The 13,417-nt window shown below is 40.2% G+C and overlaps 1 protein-coding gene across 1 annotated transcript in view; it reads right to left on the bottom strand.

The window, feature by feature from the left end:
- LOC149288257 (sushi, nidogen and EGF-like domain-containing protein 1) overlaps positions 1 to 13,417 on the bottom strand; it is a 43,761-nt gene that overhangs the window by 16,264 nt on the left and 14,080 nt on the right. The window contains exons 2-7 of the mRNA XM_089491998.1: positions 11,978 to 12,265; positions 11,641 to 11,781; positions 10,889 to 11,051; positions 10,116 to 10,241; positions 9,827 to 9,940; positions 9,329 to 9,442 (exon numbers count right to left, since the gene is read on the bottom strand). Coding sequence (XP_089348124.1) covers positions 9,329 to 9,442; positions 9,827 to 9,940; positions 10,116 to 10,241; positions 10,889 to 11,051; positions 11,641 to 11,781; positions 11,978 to 12,265 — 946 coding nt within the window. The remainder of the gene's footprint in view (positions 1 to 9,328; positions 9,443 to 9,826; positions 9,941 to 10,115; positions 10,242 to 10,888; positions 11,052 to 11,640; positions 11,782 to 11,977; positions 12,266 to 13,417) is intronic.

Below are 13,417 nucleotides of genomic sequence, written 5' to 3'. Positions count from 1 at the left end.
CACAGCCATGCTAATCCCACTGTACACATACAGCGGAGGAGTCAGGTTGCTCACCTGTCTGACAGTGCGCTCCAGTGTAACCGCGTTTGCACAAACAGCTGTAACTAGCACCTCTGTCCTCACACATCCCTCCATTCAGACATGGATTGGAAAAGCAGGGTTTGGGCTCTGAAAAAAAATGGAGAAAACCTAATAATTTAAAATAAGAAAAATGTTTAGGGGAGAGAATGAATACTCTATCCAGGTACCCCACGATGTACAGCTTTGAACTGCAAGAAAATAATATAAATAAGTATTCTCACCTATCTCGCAGTGGGACCCGGTGAAGCCGCGAATACACGCACAGATGTAACTAACACCCAAGTCCTTGCACATCCCTCCATTCAGACATGGTGATGAGGAACAGGGTTTGACCTCTGGATACAGAGAACACAAGTAGATGTATATATATTTTCTCCTTTCACACTGCTTGAAATACAGTGTGGAGGGGTAAAGGCATCCAGGAACAAATTTAACAGTTCCAGGGATAAGGGCTAAAGTGGAGCAATTGCCATAAAACCATCGACTGATGATCTGAGCAAACCAGGCACTTAGTGTCCAACATCCAGCATGTCTCACCTGTTTGGCAGTGAATTCCAGTGTAACCACGTTTACACATGCAGCTGTAACTAGCCCCCCTGTCCTCACATATCCCCCCATTCAGACAAGGATTTGAAGAACAGGGTCTGATCTCTGAAAACAAAGGAGAAATCACAATCAGACAAGGCTGTGATCACGCCAGATAAATAAACACGCGGCAGCCCGTTCATTGTCACATCCACCTTAATTCAGTGTCTACTTACTTCTTGGAACTGATATTTGCACTAGTAATACGGCTGTGTAAAAGGACATTAGTGCTGGATGGATAACGGATTATTATGGTTTGCCATTTGCCTATACGCTCTGTTTACAAAGTGTTATTGCATTAAGGAAAAAAAACCTTCACATAACTTTTACCAACAAATTATACACAGGAAACAAGCAGTTAAAATATTTTGACAAACTTTAGCAAAATCACTCACATCAACCTAAGCAACAGGAAGCAGTCATCTTAAAATATGAACTGCCCGCTGTGTTATATGTTAAAGGTGCTGATCCACATTAAATCTGCTCTCTATCTCATAAAGCAAATAACACTTGACAACCAGAATTCACTTTTCAATCACAGAAACCTCAAATACTTTTGTTCCCAGTTTCTATGGAACACTATGTCCGTGCCTGCTTTAGTATCTCATGACAATTACGTGTTCCTTGAAAAAAATTATGTATGAGTCAAAATTTTACATAAATAATTATTTTTGAGGAGTGGAACATCCAACATTACTAATAATCATGATTCTAACACTGTACTTGTAAAAGTGTTAAATTGACCCCAATTTAAACTTGTCCTGTGATATACCTTTACATTACAGTCTAGTAGATATGGTCATAATACCCACAGTGACGTCTACTGTAAAATGACTTCAACTGCACACACCCAGAAGAAATCATGTAGAAGACAATGCTCCAGAGCTCCTCACCTGTCTCGCAGTGGGTTCCAGTGAATCCCAGAGCACACACACAGCTGTAACTAATGCCCAGTTCCTTGCACACACCTCTATTTAAGCACGGTAATGAGGAGCAGGGTTTTACCTCTGGGAACAGAGAAGGATTGACCAGTTTAAAAAGTCATCGGCTATTGGAAGGCAATCATGTTTTTTATTCTAAAACCACCACATTGTTATCCAGAATGCTGCAAGTTTTCACCAATTCAGAAGAAGCTTCGCAGACTGTCTCTCCGAAGTGTTTGGCTGTATCATGTGATGAATATTGATAAATGACCTAATGGTTTGGCATCATCGAGCAGATTATTTTCTGCATACAAGCACTGTGGCCTGGCACATGCATGAAACAGAAAAGACTCTTATTCTTGCCAGGACGTCTTCTGTAGAGATACCAATTTGGCATAGACAAACACAAATTTATGACATCTGGGTGCTGGAATGTTTTCTACATTACATACCAGAGTGGACAATAGATGGAGACCACACAACATAGTAAGAAACGAGCATATCTAGATGTGAAACCACATATTTTTTATGCCTCATGTTTATTAGGTTTGCAAGGAATGAGAAAGAAAATAAAGTAAACAATACAAACAAAAACCCTGATTAGATGCACTGCAAGTATCCTCCTGTAAGATAGTAACCCAGTTGTTTGTTAAATTGTCAGTATTAATTATCATATAACATAGCAGCTTGAATCCAGCCTTAAATCTGGTTGCATTTAAAGAAATAAAATCCTTAAATCTGGATTTAGCCGGAGAAAAAAAAGAGTACAAGAGCTAGGAGGCATGATGTCAGCTTAGTACTGGTAGACTCATGTATAATATGAGAAAATTCTAGAAGGGTAGGAGATATGTGGAATAGACTGAGTAATAATAGTAAAGATAAACAAATTCATAAAGCTTGGGATGTACATAAAGCTTTCCTAAAGAATAAGGTTCTTTTCTACCCATGGGGGGGATCTGAGCCCCCCTTCCCTTGGTATCAGGGCAGGCTCCCCCTGGCAGTTCTGGATTTGTTGACACAATTTGTTACTAGAGTGCCAAATGTTCCCCTTAAGAAAGCCAGGACTTAACAATCAATGTCTCTTCACATTGCAGTGATATATTGCCCAGTAGGCCCTACCTTTTAGGATCGGCTATTTTCACCACCTTCCCCCCTCTCTTGGTTATCGCCACTCTTATATATACTATACTACCCGCCATCGCTCCCCCTACCTATCCAACACTAACCGCTGTTGCTCCTACAACCAAGAACATTCTTTCTTCCACTCACCCAACAACATGTCCTCTTGAACCCATGTATTTAACCTTTCCCTCTCCTCTGGAACTGTACCTACACCCTTTAAGGGTGCCGTAATCACGGCCATTCTAAAAAAAATATTTCCTCAGATCCCTCCTGTCTAACTACCATCCTCTGTTTTGCTTCCTTTTGCCTCTAATTTGCTTGAGTGGATTGTGTACTCGCTTTCTAGGGATACAAGCTACAGCTCTCTCCTTGGATCTCCTCATATCAGATTCCAAACTCTACCTGTCTTCCCTTGATCTCTCTACTTATCTCATGTCCTGTATTACCAACTGCTTGTTTGCCATTTCTGAACTGAACTCATTGTCTTCCCTCCTTCCATCTCCACCACTCCAGTACCTGATTTATCGGTCTCCATTAACATGACTATCTCTTCTACTAAACTGGCCCATTGCCTTGGGGTCATCTTTGACTCAAACTTCTCCTTCATCCCTCACATTCAGTCCCATACCAGATCCTGTCGCTTGCCCATTCCATACCCAAAAAGTCACAAAAACCCTGGTTCATGTGTAGTAGATCGAGCTCAAATAGCAGAGCAAGAACCCAAACACATGGCTAATATACAGCTGTCTGGAAAACATGCTAAAACACTGCTGCTGCAACCCGGAGCTGGTCCCAGGTACAGCCATCTGAATGGTCTACATATAGTTCATATCATCTGGACATTTGAGTCACTTACTGGACATTTGAGTCACTTACCGTTCTCGCAGTCCCTTCCAGTGAATCCCTCTGGACAGGTGCAATAGTAGTAGCTGGCAGATAAATCTCTGCAGGTCCCGCCGTTGCGGCAGGGAGATGAGAAGCATGGTTTGAGTTCTACAAAAGAGTATCAAAATACTGACAGAAGGTGGAATGACCTACATTTACAACTAAAACTAAGTTAAGAGAACAGAACACAGTATAACATTAACAACTGAAAACCGAAAAACCTGTATATGACAAGTGAGACTGCAAATTGAAGCTGTAAATTACACTTGGGTTTAGTAAAGCAATTCTAAGGAGAAGAAATGACATAAGAAATGAAGGGGGGAAGATATTGGTGAAACAAACAGCTGTCTGTTGGCTGTCTTGGCTGTGTTAATGATGGACAAAGGGCTGTATGAAATAGATGTGGTGTTGGAACATTGGATATCTGGGGTCAGTATCCGTGGCCTTCTTACCTGTCTCACAATGAGCGCCAGAGAATCCCCTCGAGCACACACAGCGGTAGCGGTCAGGCAAATCCTCACAGACCCCACCGTTGAGACATGGAGATGATAAACAGGGTTTGACCTCTGAACACAGAGAAAGAAAATCAAGCTGAATGTAAAGCTTTAGATTCAAGTGAAGATAAATCTTACTAGAAATCGGAGGTTGGGCGCGAATTAACTGATAAACCAAGTATTTTTAACAAGTTTCAACTAGCTGACATCATTATCCATTATGAAAGGAAACGCTGGCACCTCTGCCTGGGTGTACCTGTGTATACTGTGCCAGGGTGTAGTATTTCTTTGGAGCCCACTTCCTGTAACTAACACACATATTAGCAAGCAAAGGTGCTCTCACACACTCACTCTAACACCATTCACTTACACACACTCTCCTCTCCCTCTGTCCCTCCACTTACTCCAAATTGCAAGGAGCCTTTATGTTCAGTGTAGCTCGCACACCGTGTGTTACCTCCACTTTACTACAGTAGAATCACGTAACATGCAAAGGCACCCATGCGCACTAAACTACCCAAAAGCGCATAGAAACACCACCCTAGGTGGCAGATGGACCTGATTTCCAGGATATTAGTTGGTATAATCATTTGATGGTACGCAGTAATAAACGATTCTTGGAATTTGGAAATATCCTTACATTGGCCAGCATTCATAGTATAAAACATAGTGTCACTAATTCAAAACCCCTTTTGTTCTTTCTTCAGATGTCTATCTGACAAAAGGACCTCTGAGGGCTTTGGAATGTACCCACTGAACACTATCTCTACCCTCATACTATATTCTGGGGTCATTTTTTGTATTTTTTTTTTTTATCACATTTCCCAGAGCCCACAATGTGGTACAGACATGCACCATTATTAGAAGTGAAAGGACCACATAACTCTTATCAGACTATTGGCCTTAAAATGCAGATTTAGTAACAATAGAATTACCGTTATATATCGACCAGATACCTGTCCAGAAAGTATGTTTTTGGATTGAGAATTAGTTGTCATAGGACAATGTGAATTGGCAACATTTCATCTACGCATCATATTATTCAAACAAATAGCGATGTATATTAAACAATAAAAACGTTTTGATCTGTTGCTCACCGGTCTCACAGTGAACCCCGGTAAATCCCTGCTGGCAGACACATGTATAAGAGGCAACCGCATCATGACACGTTCCCCCATTCTGACATGGAGATGAATAGCATGGTCTGACTTCTGCGGGGTGGGAAAAAAAACCACATTTGCACGGAGACAAACCCTAGACAAATCTCATTGTCCCAGTTTACATTCTTTCTGGAACACAAAATGTCACATTTTCTTAAAAAAAAAAAGTTCCAGCTGAGTTAGATTTTTGTTATTGTGCTAATAAAGGTGGATTTGACATTTTAAATACATATATTACTACATGCATTTTGATGGTTATTTTCCTTTACATGTGGTGTCAGGACGTTCCCCTGCCCTACCCAGTTTATTGCAAGTAATATAATTTCAGTAATAAAGGATGATGTTGATGCGCAGGAGCTGCTCTCCGTGTAAAGCCTGCGCAAGCATTTACTTGAAATAAAGACCCAGAGGTAGTTATGGGGCAAATTTCAAACGCAGAGCATACTGCGCTCCCTGGTCAGAGTATTTTCTGATGCAGATCCATCTTTAGCACTCGTTCAGCAATTATGTGAAGGAATGTTAGACAAACAGATAAAGTCAGTCCTATTGAACACAAGGTTATGTACTGTAAAAAAAATAACTATTATTATTCAACGTTCTGTACAATGGGGTGGACCATTAAAAGACATATCTAAATAGTTCTTAAAGAAAAACATTAATTTCAATATAAACCACACCGTTAGGCTGCTACACGGAATCTGTCTGTATAAAGACATCAAGCATCATATATTTTACATATTTCCAGAAAGCGAAGAAGTAATAAAGGAGATAGGGAGTTCCAGAGAGATTTATTAGTGTATGCAGAGAATAATCCACGTAGGCAGGTATATTCACAGTGAAATACGACCATGGAACATCAAAGTAATACATTCCACATCAAACCAATGTTCAAAGAAATGCTTTACCTTAGCTGCTCCGAATTTATCAACCCACCACTCCTAGAGGGCACGCCTAGCACCTTTAATGCCAATACCCTCCAAGCAGTGAATTCTGAATATCCACGTATTCTAGTGCATGTGGGATTGCTTAACTACTTTTAAACTTTTTATCTCTTGCATACTTTTCTACAATGCAAAAAAAAGAAATTCCGATTGTCACGGTACCAGGTCATGGCTTGAAAAAGATCCTGTAGTTGGACCGAAGCGTTGCCACGTAGTGGAATAAACAGGCCGATTCACTGAGTGCCGAGTTATATTGTTCTATTTTATTGTTTGGGATGGAGTGGAGTCCTGCTCGGCTACCAAGTATCTGAGTGCTGCCTAACACGAAGATTGTTTCAGTAGGTACCAGGTCAGTGCCCGAAGCATCTCTGCCACTGTCCCTCTTTACAAAGCTGGCTTGAGCTTGGCTGCTTCCTGACAGTTTGGTCTTTCTTAAACAAGATATGTTGCATACTATATACCAATGCAAGTGCGTAACAAAGCTGAAATCAGTTATTTAGGAGAAAACCATATATGTTAGGGAGCCAGAGAAAAGGTGCATCCTTAGCTTTTTAAATGCCCATTGTTTCTGCACATTGCACTTGGGGGGGGGGGGGCGCAGGGATACAGAGAGAGAAGAAATAAGAAAACTGTCCTAACTTGGGAACTAAAAGAAAGCAGCATGTAAGATCCAGATCAGTAAATACAAATACATTGCTTTTGTAGATTACGTGTTATATGTAGAAGCTTTACAAGTGACCCATATAACAAACAGTGTATCAGAAGAGCGTGGTTGAGTCACATAGGACGTTATTTTGCAACGTCTCCAGACATCGCCAGTTATGAAGGTAACATTTTAACAAGAGTTGTCCGTGAGTCATCTGTGTAGACCTGAACCATTAATAGAATAATTCCGGCATTCTTCCAGCATTTTATTTCTAGCACAGTTAGCATACGGGGCAGGATTGCTTCATCCAATAAGTGTGAAGATTTGTCCAGTGACCGCCGTACAAAAAGGAACAATATTTACAATATTTACAAATATTCTGTGCAGAATGGATCTGATGGTGCTATTACTCCAGCCAGAGGTAGGGTCCATCCAGTTATTTTTTTTTATTATTAAATTACTGTTAAATTTAATGTTGTGTTGCCTTTATTTTTTGTTTGGGTTGAATTATATGGTATGTATATTTAAAACTCCACAATCTCACCTACAATAACATAAGGTGAAGTTTTTCACATTTTACTTTTTAATTGCCAAAAAAGTCAAATTATAGAGAACGCCCTAGTTGGAATGTTCTTAAGGACCCAAAAAAGTAGCATTGTGAAAATGCAGCCAAACGGGCGTTAACATAGAAATTCAACAGACCAGCAGTAAGTGCTCCGGATCCAAAGTTCTTCACCACACAAACAGCCTTATCAAAATATAAACACTATATCAAAAGCCCCACGCTGAATCACCATGTCTATAAAACACTAAATCAAAGGATACAGGCTGAATCATCACTCCTATAAAATGCTCAATCAAAGAAACCAAGCTGAATCATTATGTATTTTATGGTAATTACTGTGCCGAGAAAATGTGAGACATTCCTGTATTACACTTTTAGTGTAAAGTGTGGTTAAAAAGCAAAATAACAAGTCATAAACACAACATTTATAATGGCCCCTTTCAACATCAAGTGCGTAAAATTATTTACTATTATAGGGAAAATCACGGACATATCTTGATGTGGCTGCAAATATATAACACATTCAGAAACAAGGTAATAAATAAGTATGTATCAGGTTATTTACTAACGCTACAGAATGAATCCTCTATATACAGAATTCTAATCGACACTTCATGGCATACTGTTTCAGTCTTGACTGGGCCATATTTCCTTAACCCTCATAATGTTTAGAAGATTTCTGCATGTAGGTATCTCAATTACTTTTATCCTCAAGTTCAAAAAAGGCTGGATTGTGTAAAATGTACACTGTAAATTTACACGGTAATTGATGATCTATTCTTAATTTTGAATTTCATTAAGTCAAGGGGCTAAATGTTTGTGGTCTCCTAAGTCATCTTTCCTCGTGGGAAGAAAGTGCTGTTTGTACAGAATTTCAGAGTAATCACAAGAACACCACACTACACACTGGTATGAAACTGTACTATGGATAACAACATCATTATTGACTGTACCCTAAGATTAGAGTCCCACATTTGCATAATCCATACCTGTATCACAGTTTTCTCCAGTGAATCCTTGCGCACAATCACATCTGTAACTGGACCCCAGCTCTTCACAAATACCGCCATTCAAACAAGGAGCTGAAGAGCAAGGTCTGATTTCTAGGAAATACAGAAAACAACAAGTATACCTAATGTCTTTAGGAGGAAGAGTACTTGCTTTGAGATCCTCATCCCCGTGCCTCTCTTTCCTCAATCAATGTCCCTATTTTCTAGGAGCTAAAAATATTTGCTGGGTATCCTTGTATGAGAGTGTTCTACATTGACAAACATCACAATAACGCGCATAGGAACAACGCCTGCCCTCTAAACCAACTTCGAAAACAAAAACGTCCCCCTGGCCATTTCAAAAGTTTGTGTGTGTGATAGTGTGGGGGACCGGTACACTTTGGCCTTTGGCTCTCTGTTTTTGTGTGGCTTGAATAGAAAATACATTGGGAAAAAACGAAAAAATTAGGGTTATGTAGGAAATGGTCTTTAAAATGTCAACTGGACCAACAAAAATGTGATATTTTAGTTTCTGATGCAGACTACAGATTAGAATCAGTTCTGGTTTAAATCCCTTTTCGGTGCATTAGGATTCTCTGCCCCTGGCATTATCTGTACTGAAAAAAACTAAAAAAGTCACATTATGAGAATAAAAATGTGTATGTTAGAAATAAAATGCCATGACGGTGTCTGTTTTTTCTTCTTGTGTATAAACTCATTCAGAAAGCTTTACACATAGCATACAGATACAAGGAAGGGAACAATATCTATACAGAACCCCAACGTGTTCCTGTAACATACATAGAGTAACATATGACCCGATTTACAGTTCGAGACATAAGCAGCCATAAGTAACACCCAGATCCTCACATTTACCTCCACTGGGGCAAGAAGGAGCAGGGTCTGATCAGACAAAACAGTGACTTTGTCCACTCACCTGTCTCACAGCTGTCCCCTGTGTATTGTGGTCGACACACGCACACTGCATTCCGGCCCTGGACTTGGCATTCGCCTCCATTCAGACAGGTCCTATCAGTGCAGGGCGATACCTCTAGGATAAACAGGACAGGCAAGGACTAAACTGACATAAACCCATTTAATGTCAGAGACACGCTGAAGGCAGCCAACCCATTTTATCCCTAATAGAAAAACATGCACGTTATCATACAATAATAAGTTCATCATAGTTAACCTATTAAAGTCCACAGAAAATTATTGAAAATGATTGAAAAATAAATACATAATTAGGAAACAATTCAACTCTTCTACTTAGGACAGGCAAAATATTACGCTTCGGCAAAATGCACATGGCTTATAGCCTTCATTTAACCGATTAAAATGAAGAATCCTTCTGATTTCACTGTATATTTTTAGGGATGTCAGCTGTCCCCATAAAAAGAGATGGCATGTTTCTATAAACATGCGCTGAAATTACCTGTCTCACACAGGGATCCAGTAAAATCTGGGGGGCACGTACAAGTGAACGAACCAGGTGTGTCCACACAGGAACCTTCATTCTGACACGGCTGAGAGAAGCATCTCCCCATGTCTGGAACAGAAAAGAAATGTTTTGAGAGAGAACTTTCACTACACGTGGACATAGCATTGATATGGCATATAGGATATGAAGGGGATTTGCAAAACAATAGCTTTATTGCCCCAGAATAACATACTTTGCAGTAGACAGAATGAAATGCATATCACAGATAAACCATGGAGATTACCAATGTGGCAATGCTTTCCCGTGAAGCCACTGAGGCACGAACAAGTATAAGATGGATTCCCAGTCACACAATCATCTATACAGCGGCCACCGTTGCGACAAGGGCGAAGGGTCCAGCAAACGGAAGCTGCAGGGAAAAATATGTTAATAATGTGGAGAAACAGGGGTGATATACAAGAAGAATGGGAAGAAGGAACTGTTATGACTGTTACAAAACCTCAGGTGTACATTTCATGCTGTAGGCACTTTTCAGACTGTGACCCTTATAAAACAATGGCCATACAAAGCACTTTATTGGGAATATAAAGTAACCTATTCCATGGAAAATGGGTGTCTACAATGACTATTGAATTTAATTTCAGGAAAGAAGGATATAATCATAGAAGAAATGAGTTGAGTGCCTTTTGTTTAGTTACAATGTACAATGTACAAAGAGTAGGCACATTATAAGTGCTTTGAACCATACGTATGGTCCTATTAATGCTAATGGTTTGCTTATTTTCATTATCTGGATGTCATCAGCACAGAAATTGGTATTGAAGGTGTATAAAGATGAGATCAGACACTGAAAGAGTGTAGAGGTGAAAGAGAAAAGGGCAATATATACGGTAAAGTTGACTGTCTTCTGGTACAACCACTGGAATGGAAAGGACTAGGAAGACGAGTCAAAAAATACGTTGGATAAGCTGCAAAGTAACAGACCCGTTCATAATTCAGAAGAGGTCTACATTACACTTGTACTAGTACAGATCTGTAGGTCGGGGTCCCTCTTACTTGCGTTTCTGCACTCCCCGACCTGTACGTGGTTGTTGTCTATACGGAATACCCATCGTCCTGGGATACCCACGTTGGTAGTGTTTGCAATTCCTGCAATGTCATCAGTCCGAGAGCCTGGTATATTAAAGTACCTCCAACCATCTCCTGCATTAAAGCCTGCCTGAAAGTCACACAGAAAAGAGGAACATTAAAAGTCGCCTGTGACTGCACACTAACTTTTCCATTTGAGATCAGGTACTGTACTGTGTGCTCTCCCTTTATATTAGAAGTCATTGCAGTTTGGGTCTGCGCTACTTGAGGGCATATGTGAAACTTTCCTTTCTTCCCTGTTCAAAAGCCCAGAAAAAGGGTCTTCTTGCCCCCCACCCCTCCAAAGACTGGAACCTTGAAGTCTTCAAGGAGAGGTGGTAGCGAGAAGGCATTCACTGTGGCACTTTCAGTGAGTGCAAAGCATGTAATGAATGGGGGGAAAATTATTAAAAAAGTGAAAAAATATTGCTGATGATGAAAAGTAACCATACTGTGCTGAAATGCCCTAACCCGGTTTCCTCTGGTACACAGGAATATAATGAGTTTGCTTCTTCACTGATACGGTGGTAGATACGTGTAGCATTATTCCAGAAAAATAAATAGAGGTTACCACAGTGATGGAATGTAAACATGCATTCGATAGGCATACCACAATCTTGATTATAAGACAAGACTAAGAACTGAAGAAGGTTAGAAGATACAATTAGAAGATTTTGTACCTGGGCAGCAATGCCCCCTCTACCGGAACTATCCCCACCACTGCTAGCATGCCGGCCTGTAGTCCATTCTATGGTCTCGTAGTTGAAGATGGTAAAGGAGCGAAGTCCATCTGTGATCAACACAATCTGGAACGTATTGACCTACAAATCAAGAGGTCAGAGAGATAGGTGATTGGATGAACATTATATATAGTCAGGAAAGGATCTGTGAAAAGACCATGTCTTCAAGTGATTGCATACATCATCACGGGCAGAACATGTTATAATGATGGATAGAGAGTGCTGCTTATATAACCTACACATAGTTTTAATAAGATTGGAGTCAAAGTGTACTCACTGGTGAATTAGAATCCCCACCATAGAAGGTGACACGGTGCCAAGTAGCAATAAAGACCCATGTGGCACTGAAGTCAGAGAGTTCTGGAAAATAAGTACGCACATCCCAGGTGGCAAGACTCAATATTCTGGGATCTTCTGTCTCACGGTAAAACACATCCCCTCCTCTACGATTATCTACATCAGCCCAAAATGCAGCTACTACCCGACGGTCACCAGAGATGGGGAAAGCCACTGGAGTAAACTGAGATACTTCTCGAAGGAAAGACACCACTCCATTATTATTCACCTGAAACACAAAGCAGGCCATACAGAAAACAATGCTTAAAGAGATGATTTATAAGGTTGCATATATGCTTGAGTTGGTTTATTCAAAGACATAGATTTTTATGTACAAGGCATACGTTAACACAGTGGAGAACACATAATAGCCATGGCAAGCTTTAATATTTTACCCCTTTGGTAATATCTGTGGTTAAGACAAAATTCAGACAATGAGTTCCTTTGTATGCTTCAGGATTCTATTTATAGTTAGCAACCACAAAACACACACAGCCACATTAAAGGTGGCAAAGTGCCTTATACCTGTGCTTACTTCACAGCACTTTAAAAGTTGCTGTGCATGGGTTTTGGGCAACCCCCTACCTTTAGGAGTATAATGGAACTTAAGACCACCGTAGAAATCCTGACAGGTGAAGGGCTGCACAAAGCAATCTCATGGACCCCCTGGAATTACATCTCTACCAGAGAGATAGGTAAAGATGGCAAATTAGCCAGCATTAAGATGTACCCAGGCACCTCATTGACTATAGGCATACAGTCTCGTTGTCATTCTACCCAAACGATCTAGACAGGAAATGCCAAAACCTACTAAACTCTGTGTAACCATAATGGGACATCTCACTATATGGCATATCATCACAGGCTTCTGCAAAACTCGACCCAACGTGACACGCTAATGATCCTTAAAGTAAATATAGTATATCTCATAAAATAATTAATGACAGCTTTTTGTTATCAACAACCAATCTATCTTCTAGCCATTACAACACTTCACAACAGAAAGTTAAGTTAATTTACAAATCATGTTCACTGGCTTCTAAAGCCCATCGCAGGGGAGGCAGAGAATGTGGGATCTAAGCGATCATTAAAACCAGGCAAACACTAAGGGTGGAGGACTCTTTTTATGGAATGGTACTAATTAAAAAAAGAACTGTTAGGGAAAGCAGTGGATAACCTTAAAATGCGCTATAACTGCCTACACTGTTTCTTCTGTAAACAAATTGGTATATATACAATAGATTCCATTCTTGTAAACAGTTTAATCTTATCCGTTCCCACTGACCTCGGTTAAACCACTGCAAGCTTAACGTGACTCTGACACTGCGAGGTTACGCGAGGTCGGAGAAAGCCCTGTAACATTAATATTTAGATTTTACAC

Source organism: Sceloporus occidentalis, unplaced genomic scaffold (assembly GCF_023333645.1).
Source record: "Sceloporus occidentalis isolate IW3139 unplaced genomic scaffold, rSceOcc1.0.p SCAF_53, whole genome shotgun sequence".
NCBI classification, from domain to species: Eukaryota; Metazoa; Chordata; class Lepidosauria; order Squamata; family Phrynosomatidae; genus Sceloporus; species Sceloporus occidentalis.
The sequence above is the reverse complement of the archived record's forward strand: the minus strand, read 5'-3'. Positions and strand labels throughout refer to the sequence as shown.